The sequence below is a fragment of the Rhinoraja longicauda genome, chromosome 6 (assembly GCF_053455715.1).
Source record: "Rhinoraja longicauda isolate Sanriku21f chromosome 6, sRhiLon1.1, whole genome shotgun sequence".
NCBI classification, from domain to species: Eukaryota; Metazoa; Chordata; class Chondrichthyes; order Rajiformes; family Arhynchobatidae; genus Rhinoraja; species Rhinoraja longicauda.
Window position 1 is genome coordinate 26,006,422 of NC_135958.1, and position 10,714 is coordinate 26,017,135.

General features: G+C 44.6%; 1 protein-coding gene across 2 annotated transcripts in view; it reads left to right on the forward strand.

The window, feature by feature from the left end:
- Nucleotides 1-10,341, forward strand: part of LOC144594836 (uncharacterized) — a 70,102-nt gene extending 59,761 nt beyond the window's left edge. For both annotated transcript variants that reach the window (XM_078401740.1, XM_078401741.1), the window contains 2 exons: nt 7,128-7,341; nt 9,436-10,341. In XM_078401740.1, the coding sequence (XP_078257866.1) occupies nt 7,128-7,341; nt 9,436-9,614 (393 nt within the window). In that variant the 3' untranslated portion in view covers nt 9,615-10,341. The remainder of the gene's footprint in view (nt 1-7,127; nt 7,342-9,435) is intronic.
- The last annotated feature ends 373 nt before the right edge of the window (nt 10,342-10,714 follow it).

The following is a 10,714-nucleotide window of genomic DNA, read 5'->3' on the forward strand; positions in this document are numbered from 1 at the left end:
TGCATCAAGACCTATTCATTTGAGACTAGCCAAGTTCTGAGCTGAAGGCAGTCCAGAGGAAGGGTCTCAACCTAAACATCAAGCTTTCACAGATACTGCCTGACCCATTAAGGCCCCTCAGCAGTTTGTTTGGTTGCTCCTGATTGCAGTGTCTCTTGTGTCTCCTGAAAGCATTCTTCAATGGTTCTCCAACTGAGGTCAGGGTGTCTTGACCCAATGGACGGATGCCTGGGAATAAATTGTATTTGGAATAATCTAAATGGAATGTTGACAGCTCAGCCAGCACTAGGAGTTTCCAGCCTCCAGTCTGAAGCTGTTTTCATTGTCTATTGAAGTGACTTACTTGTTTCTGAGATTTGGTGAAAAATCTTTCGGCAAAATCTACTTCAGAACCCTGCAATGTTTTGCTGTTTAAAAGTTGGCCAAAAGATCATGAAAATTTGTACTAATGGTGATCAATCTTGACATTCCAGCATTGCAAGAAGGTAACCAGCTACCCGGCAAGTCAAACAAAACTGGTTACACGGAATTGTGTGGAAGCTAAAACATACAAGCAGATTGTTTAGTTTGCAACTTTTCTTAACTGATAATCAGCCTTTCCTCTCCCTACATTTATTTCCTCCTTCATGTATCTATTTTCCCCATCCCCCAATTTAAGTGGGTTGTCCAAGGAGCAAAAATTTAAAATACTTTATCATTAGGAAGATCTCGGAGCTACCTTTTAAATATTCAATGGATAGTTTTAAGGCGGGGATAAATAGATAGATTCTTGATTAATAAGGGTGTCAGGGGTTATGGGGAAGACAGGAGAACTGGGTTGAGAGGGAAAGACAGATCTGCCATGACTTAATGGGCCGAATGGCCTAATTCTTCTCCTCGTCACTTATGAATTAATTAACTTAAATCTTGACACGGACCCTGTTCCCTAGCGACACAAATAACTCCACAATGAATGGCATGGCAAGGAAACAATATAATATATAAGAGCAGATACAATTATGACTTCTAAAAGACATTTGGACTGATATAAGCCGAGGAAGGGTTTAAAGAACAATGCGCCAAATGGGACCGGCCCAAATATGCCAACATGGTCGGCATGGACAAGCTACAAGGCTCTGACTTTATGCCGGTCTGATCTCTGCGTCACACTGGGCTTGTTAATCAAGCTCTTTACCATTGGTGGAAGTTCACTTGGAGTTTGAGAGAATATTGGATCACGTCCTGACTTCAATGTAATTCTGATATCAGATTTAGAAAATTAATCTCCTGCAGAATGAAGCAGGTTCAATAAATGTGAATATTAAGGCTTAATGAGAAATGTGGAATTAAAACTTGTATCTTGATTCCATAAAATAATTAATCTTTTGGAGTTGCTTTGTAAGAGTTTGGCATTTGCCACAGTTGGTTATCATTAATCTAGCAATTGGTTGCAGAAAGCCGTTGAACAGTCAGAATAAACATCAGTGTTTTAAAAAAGCTATTGGGTTGGATGAGTATTGTTCAGTGGCAATTGATAAGAAAGCATTGTCTCATTAATCACTAAGTTCTCAGTTTGGTTTCCAAGTTTCATTCAGGAGTGAGAGGTGAAAAAAAAATCCATTGTGTGGGTAGTTGAGACAAACAGTAATATTTCACCTTTTATATAACAAATTTTATTTTCAGTTAAGATGTTCCATGAATATTCCTGATTCAGGATTGTTAAAGCTATAAGGAGAATTTAACAGGCATTACAAAGAGGACCTTCAAAACCTTGGTCAATTGATTTAGAGAAGGAAGTTTGGCATGGGACTTATTATTTAGGTCACCATAGGACTTATTATTTGGAATCAACTAGATTTTACTTTAGACTTGAGAGATACAGTGCAGAAACGGGCCCTTTGGGCCACTGAGTCCATGATGACCATCGATCACACTGTACACGAACACTATCTGACACACTGGGAACAACTTACAATTTACCAAAGTCAACTAACCTACCAAGCCTGTACGTCTTTTGAGTGTGGGAAGAAACCGGAGCACCCGGAGAAAACCCACACGGTCACAGGGAGAATGTACAAACTCTGTACAGACAGCACCCAGAGTCAGGATTGAACCCGAGTCTCAGGAGCTGTTAGGCAGCAACTCTACTGCTGTGCCACTGTGCCGCCCAAAATAAAATTAAAACTAAAACTAATTAAAATTAAACTGGTATCAATAATGGTAATTACGAATCTACTAGATTTGTCACTTAATATGATCATGGCTGAATCTTTATCTCAATACCATAGTCCTGCTATCTCTGCACATGTCTTCAATTTTTTTATCCAGAAATGGATCCAAGCTCTCACATATTAAATGACTTGGCCTCCTTCATGTTCTGCAGTAGAGAACTCCAAAGATTTATTATCTTAAATACTTAGTCTTGAGATTGAGATCTTGTTCTAGACCTGTCTGGTATCCTCCCCTCATCCACTCTGTTCAGCCCTGTTAGATTTTTGTACGCTTCAGTGAGATCTCTTCTAAACACTGGCTTGCTCAACTAATGTCTCCCAATTTGACAATCCTTTTATGGCAAGAGCTAATCAGGTAAATTTTCTTGTGCTGCTTTTTGTGGCAAGTTTACCCTTCCTTAGATCAAGAGCGCAAACTGCACATAATCTTCATTGACTGGACAGTGATGGAGAGAGTCAAAACCTTCATTCCTGGGCTTACATATATTTGAAGAACTGTCCTGGACCCAGCACATTGATGCAATCATAAAGAAAGCCCATCGACATTTCTACTTCCTTGGAAGATTGAGGAGATTTGATATGTCGACGAATACACTCTTGAACTTCGACCGTTGTACAGGAGCATATTGACTGGATGCATCACCACCTGATTCAGTAACTAGAATACCCAAGAATGTCATTGTTCTGTTTCGGGACATATTACAATACAAACACTCTTGGCTCTATTGACATTCCTGGTAGAGCATGAGCCTATTAAGTGCACGTTAATGAGATGTCAACCTGACCCAGAGAAACTCCGCAATCACGTAAATCACAGCAGACATCAATATTGTGACAGTTTGTCTGATTTGGGATGAACAGTGGGAGTTAAGCTCGCAAGCAGCCAAATTGACAAAATATTGATCGATGTTAGAACTTGTGGGGCATCTTTGAGGAGGTGTTTTTAAACGTTAAGTCCTTTAGGGGCTAACATCACATTTGCCTCGTCTCATGCCAATTGATGTCAAACTTGCTTTGTTCCAGAACGTAAAAATAGATGTCCCTTTCCACGTCACCTTGAAGTCAATTTAGTTACAAGGACAGTTACATGAATTTAAAAGAGAGTTAGATAGAGCTCGAGGAGCTAGTGGAATCAAGTGATTTGGGGAGAAGGCAGGCGTGGGTTATTGATTGTGGATGATCAGCCATGATTACAATGAATGGCGGTGCTGGCTCGAAGGGCCAAATGGCCTCCTCCTGCACCTATTTTCTAAGTTTCTATGACAGAGCGGTGAGATGTGAGTTTAGTCAGAGCCACTGACATATACCTTGGTTCCCCTAGCTCGAGCTTTTGATAAGATGACAACCCTTTGTGGCACTGACCTTTGTGTCTCTTTATGTCGGATTAAGTGTACCTAAAGTGAATGGAAAAAAATGGCAGCTCTGTCTTTATGTGCAATTACAGTGGGAGGAAAGAAGCAGCCACTTGGTTGCAACCAATTGTTTGCTTTTCAATTCTTATTGCTATTTTTTTCTCGGCTTGAGAGCAATGATTCATGAAGCCCTGAGGGTTGAATACAATCATACAGAATCTGCAATTACAGATGCTCCTTGCTGTGGTGATGTGAGGAGTGGAGCTATTCCCTTAGCAGTGAGTTTCCTGATGGATGTTTCGATGAAACAATTGGCTTCGGACAGCTCCGGTAAAAGCATTGATGATCCTGCGCACTAACACAACCAAGTATCATTCTAGTTAACCAAAACTTGTTATCTAATCCTGAAAGTAGCGCCAGAAAAAAAATGAAGCCTTTAATCATGCAACCTTTTATTAAAAGGCAAAAACCTGCATTTATAGAGAATGGCTTGAAAGGGTTTTTTTTTGTTTTGAAGCATTTCAGAATTGTTTTTGAAATCTAATCATGCTTGTAATGCTTGTAACTTAACGCCATAACCAATATCTATAACAACATACTAATGGTCAACATATTCAAGGTAAGGCAAACTGGGAAACATTAATCGGCTTTTAATAACTGCTGAACTCAATTGCCCATTTTCTGACAACGAGACTACACAATAGAAATGCCTTGGTACGTATAGTTGGGGTGAAAGGCCTTGATGTGGACTGGTGCACACCAATAAGTGATAGGAGAGATCGACAAGTGACCAATTGGCCTATTTTTAATCAGCAGAGCGACAAAGACCTCCCTGTTCTAATTCCACCTTTTGTGAACTATTCTGGCTGCTGTAATTCTGGTGTCATCAGAAGGTGGATCACTTATCACTCGATACCATTGTGATAACATTTGTAAAACTGTAAAAAACAAAACAAGGGGCGGCACAATGGTAGACCTGCTGCCTTACAGTGCCACAGACTCGGGTACGATCCTGACGATGGAGTTTGTACGTTCTTCCTGTTATCTCCGGTTTCCACCCACACTCCAAACACAGACAGCTTTGTAGGTTAATTGACTTCGGTCAAATTGTAAATTGTCCCTAGTGTATAGGATAGTGCTAGTATATGAGGATCAATGGTCGGCGCGAACTCAGTGGGTCTAAAATATTTCTAAAATAAACTATATTAAAGTGCTGGGGTAACTCTATGGGTCAGGCAGCATCTCTGGAGAATGTGGTTTGGTAACATTTCAGGTTGGGACTCTTCTTCAGACTAAACGTTACCTATCCAGGTTCGCCAGAGGTGCTGCCTGACCTGCTGAATTATTCCAACACAATGAGTCTTTCTTTGTCAACCAGCATCTGCAGTTCCTGGCTTCTACATTTGTAAAACTGTCCTGTTTTCTGAGCAGATAAAATTTGTAGCAATATAGACCATTGAACAGTGCAGCACAGGCCTCCATCTACACTGACCACAATGTTGGTCTGAACTAAACCCAGCATACGATACGATACGATAAACTTTATTCATCTCCAGAGGGAAATTGGTCAGCCGAGAGTCACAACACACAATGTACACAAAAACTTGAAATTAAAAAGTGAAAACAAAAAGAAAAAGACAAGCGGCTGTTGGCTGGCTGGCTGCTGTGTGCACAGCACCTTCACCGGAACAAATGAACAAACAAACAAACACAGACTCATCCACTGGGCAGAGGATTCTAAACTAGAGTTCCCTCCCCCACACTGGATCCCCCTTTGTTCTCCCACCATTCCTCACGGCGGTTCCCCCCCCAGGCCGGGTCCTCCGTTGTTCTTCACGGTGGTCCCCTCATGCCAGGTCCCCATTGCCTTCCCCTCCCCCCTCACGCTCATCGACCGTGAGGCCCCACGCTGCCGCCATGGCCCATGCTGCTGCCAAGGCGCCTGCCACCGCCGCCGAGTTCCCCGCTCCCACCACCAAGGCTTCTTTGGCTCAGAAGGCAGTGGAGGCCAATTCTCTGAATGCATTCAAGAGAGAGCTAGATAGAGCTCTTAAGAATAGCGGAGTCAGGGGGTATGGGGAGAAGGCAGGAACGGGGTACTGATACAGAATGATCAGCCATGATCACATTGAATGGCGGTGCTGGCTCGAAGGGCCGAATGGCCTCCTCCTGCACCTATTGTCTATTGTCGCCGCCTGGCTTCGCTAGAGTCCCCTGGGAAGCTTGTGGGGCGAGTTGGTCCTACCAGGGCGCATTCTGGTCTTCGCTCTGGTCTAATGCGGCGCGGTTCGGTGGGTGGATCGGGCCCGCAAGGCTCCCCGGGACACTCCCGCCGCGCACGCGGCTCCCCGGGACACGGGGGAGCATCCTGCACATGGTTTATATTCCTCTTCCCTGCCTGTTTGTATTTCTGTCCAAATGCCTCTTAAATGTTGCCATTGTGTCAGCTTCTACCACCACCACTGGGAGTGCATTGCAGACCCTTTGCACTCTCCTTGTGCAATAAAGAAATGCCTCGTATTGCCTTTTTAAATTCCCCCCTCTCGTCTTAAAATGATGCCATCTAATATTTGACATTTCCACCCCCGGTAAAAAGACTTTGATTCTTTATACCCTATCTTTGCCTCTGATCATTTTTTATATACTTTTATGAAGTTGAACCTCAGACTCTGATGCTTCAGAGAAAACAATCCAGGTTTACCCTACCACAGCGAAGACAATCCAATTCCATTTGAGCAGTTCTCTAAGTAGATTGCCAGAACTGGAAAAGATGAGGTGACTGAGGCTGGAAGCAAGTGGAGAAATAGGAGAGGATAAATTAAAGAGGAAAGGTATGATTGGCCAAAAGGAAGGATTAAATAGTAAGAGATGATGGCTAAAGTGTGCCAAGGGGCAAGCAGAGAAAAACAATTTTTATTCTCCTGTCATCCCCACCTAACTCCCTGACACACGAGAGGCAATATATGGTGTCCACTTAACCTTCGAATCATAGTCGTACAGCATGGAAACAAGTCCTTCAGCCCAACTTGCCCACATCGACCATCATGCCCCATCTACCCATCTACACTAGTCCCACTTCCCTGCGTGCTCTAGATCTGTTCTATCCACGTACCTGTCTAAATGTTTCTTAAATGTTGCAAGAGTACCTGCCTCAACTATCTCCTCTGGCAGCTCGTTCCATACACCCACCACCCTTTGCGTGGGGACATGTTACCCCTCAGGTTCCTATTAAATCTTCCCCCCCTTACCTTAAATCGACGCCCTCTGGTTTTCGATTTCCCCTACTCTTGGCAAGAGACTCTGTGCGTCTACCCGATCTATTCGTCTCATGATTCTGTACACCTCTAAGATCCGTGCGGCTTTGGGACTTGGGCAGAAATGGGAGCATCCGAGGGAAACCCTTGTGGTCGCAGAGAGCACCAGATGTCAGGATGGAAACAAGGTTGAGAAAGCTCTGATGCATTAACTCTGCCAAGTGTGCCATTGTGCTCCGTACCGTGCTTCTCTACATCGATGGAGAAGATGTTGAGATGCATCTCACTGCAGATTTCTATTTTTCTTGCAGATAATGAAGAATATATTTCATCAGTCCTTCAATGCGTACAAAACAGGCATTGAGCCGCGGGTGAACGACCTGACAATTCACCTTCTACGGTGCAGCCGAAGGTTATTTGAAATCCTGTTGTCACACAGGAGGATCACGGCAGCTTACATTGAAGGCGATAACGTCGTGGTCACCATAGAAGGTGAAGCAGCCAGAGTCTTAAACTTTGACACAGGTAAAGTAATCGTGCAATGAAGGGGAAACTGTTTCTTTTATAAAAGTTTTCATTTTGGCTTGTCGATCATTCTCTTGATAAGCGCACAGCCAGGCAATGGGATGGTGGAAACAAAGAACTGCAGATGCTGCTTTATACCAAAGAAAGACACAAAGTGCTGGAGTAACTCAGTGGGTCAGGCAGCATCTCTGGAGAAAAATGATGGGTGACGTTTTGGGTCGGGACCCTCCTTCAGACACGAGGATCTGAAACGTCAGCTTCTCGACCCAAAACGTTACTTATCCATGTTCTCCAGATATGCTGCCTGACCTGCTGAGTCAACATTGACTTCCAATTTTAGGTAACCCCTAACTAACCACACAACATGGCCTCTTCACCCACTTTCTCCCCCTTCCCCTCCACTGTGCCCACCTGGACTCCCGTCTATTTCTTCCGCTGCACCACCTCCAGCTACCTTTCTCCCTCTGGCTTCAGAACTCGCAATTCAATTCTGTCTCACACCTCTTATCTCTGGCCTTTGTTCCAACCATTTGCCAACCTGCCCCCTTCCCCTGTGTCCACCTATTACCTGTTTCACTTTGTCCTGCCCTCCCCTCTTCCAGCTTTCCTCTCCACCCCGACACTCCCCCCCCCCACTCCCCCAATGCTCTGCGATCAGCCTGAAAAAGGGTCTCGACCCAAAACGTCACCTAGCCAATTTCTTGCGAGAGGCTGCATGACCTTGCTGAATTAATCCAGCCCTTTGTGTCCTTTTGTGTATTAACAAGCTTCTGCGGTTCTTTGTTTCTAGGTATTGGGGTACATGGATTCTGGATTATGTCCATGCTGTTCGCTGCTTGAATAAATAACTTGTTTGCACATATAATGCATTTTCTTGACACGGAGATGGTGTATAATGTGACAGTAGTACAATGCACCTCTGAGGATCAGTAGTATCTCAAACATAAATCTCAAATATCTCCAATATAATCTTCATATAAACCCACTGACTCGCACAGCTATCTGGACTACACTTCTTCCCACCCGGTCTCCTGCAAAAAGTCTATCCCCTACTCCCAATTCCTCCGTCTACGCCGCATCTGCGCCCGGGATGAGGTGTTTCACACTAGGGCGTCAGAGATGTCCTCATTCTTCAGGAAACGGAGCTTCCCCTCTGCCATTATAGATGAGGCTCTCACTAGGGTCTCTTCTATATCCTGCAGCTCCGCTCTTGCTCCCCCTCCCCCCACTCGCAACAAGGACAGAATCCCCCTCGTTCTCACCTTCCACCCCACCAGCCAGCGGATCCAACTATTCATCTGCCAACATTTCTGTCACCTACAACGGGACCCCACCACTGGCCATATCTTCCCGTCTCTTCCCCTCTCTGCGTTCCGCAGAGACCGTTCCCACCTTATCTCCCTGGTCCACTCGTCCCTTCCTACCCAAACCACCCCAACCCCGGGCACTTTCCCCTGCAACCTCACGAGATGCAACACCTGTCCCTTTACCTCCCCCCTCAACTACATCCAAGGACCCAAACAGTCTTTCCAGGTGAGACAAAGGTTCACCTGCACCTCCTCCAACCTCATCTATTGCATCCGCTGCTCTAGATGTCAACTTATTTACATCGGCGAAACCAAGCGCAGGCTCGACGATCGCTTCGCTCAATACCTGCGCTCGGTCCGCATTGACCAAACTGATCTCCCGGTAGCCGAACACTTCAACTCCCCCTCCCATTCCCAGTCTGACCTTTCTGTCATGGGCCTCCTCCAGTGCCATAGTGAGGCCCACCGGAAATTGGAGGAACAGCACCTCATATTTCGCCTGGGCAGCTTGCAGCCCAGTGGTATGAACATCGACTTCTCCAACTTTAGATAGTTCCTCTGTCTCTCTCTTCCCCTCCTCCTTCCCAGATCTCCCTCTATCTTCCTGTCTCCACCTATATCCTTTCTTTGTCCCGCCCCCCTGACATCAGTCTGAAGAAGGGTCTCGACCCGAAACGTCACCCATTCCTTCTCTCCTGAGATGCTGCCTGATCCGCTGAGTTACTCCAGCATTTTGTGAATAAAGTAGTATCTCAAAAATCTGTTGAGTGTTATTTTCCTGTTCTAGGTTGTGGAGTCAACCTTGGTTTGAACTGCTTGGAGTCCTTGGAGGAATTTATTTACAAGGTAGCGACGGCCGTTGATCAAAATGACCTATTTGAAGCGCTCTCTGGAAAAATCCGACACTCCAAACAGATGGCGGAGGACTTCCGGCGGAATGGCTTGACTCAGACCATGTTTCAGTGAGACGACACAGGATGGTGGGTCTGAGGTCTGACCTGTGGGCGGCTCCGAATAATGCGTTGTGAACTCTTGCCCTGCGTGGCTCATGAGTGATAGATAATGTCTCTACTCTAGCCATTGGAGTCTAGTGGACTGGAGTGCATAGGCACAATGACATTCAGACATGTAACCTTAGATGATAAAGCTAAAGTGAGTAGCTTCAGGGAAGCCTGAAGATCTGTTCACGCCTACGCTGTCACATTAGGCCATCGGTCGTAGTGGTTTAACTGCTCTTTATAAGACATTTCCCACCGTTTACATTACAATTCTAGTTGCCAATAAAATGGAGGATCTCAAGACAAAGTGATCACTGCATGGTTCAGTGGGTGATGAAACTTTTTGAAGGACACGAATGTGGATCTGCAATGCTCAACAACTCGATCAATCAATCATTAAGTATTCAGTAGCAACCACAAACTCTTGTTTGATAGTCCACGCACTGTTTTACTGACCCTGGATCCCAAAGGTTATTCACAAACGTTCTTGAAGCACCTCGGTTGAAAATCCCTGTTGCGTACCTCAAAAGCAAACAAATTAATTGAAATGCGTTTGTCACGAATGTAAACACTATGGTGGTCAGATTTGAGACATGGATGACACAATTTCATGGTATGGACATTGGTCTTTAGGCACTCCTGGTATTGGGCTAAATGGATTCTGGATGATGTTTACGATGTTCACCAATTGAATAAAGAAATTGTTTGCAGATATAACGTATTTTCTTGACACGGAAACGCTGTTTAGTGCAATAGTAATACAATCTGAGGATCTATAGTAGAACACAAATCTCTGAGGGGAAATGTACTGAGTCAGTGCAAATATTGTGAAAATTGATGCTATCTTGGATTTCACTGAAAACTGGAGTCCAATATTTTGGTTTGAAATCTTCTGGTAATATCTATTGGCTCCGGTTTCGCGAAGCAAGAGAGAGTGCTACCAGAAGAAAATCCTTTCTTGAAGGGTAGGAAAATAACTGCAGGTGCTGGTACAAATCAAAGGTATCACAAAATGCTGGAGTAACTCAGCAGGTCAGGCAGCATCGAGGAGAGAAAGAATGGGTGATG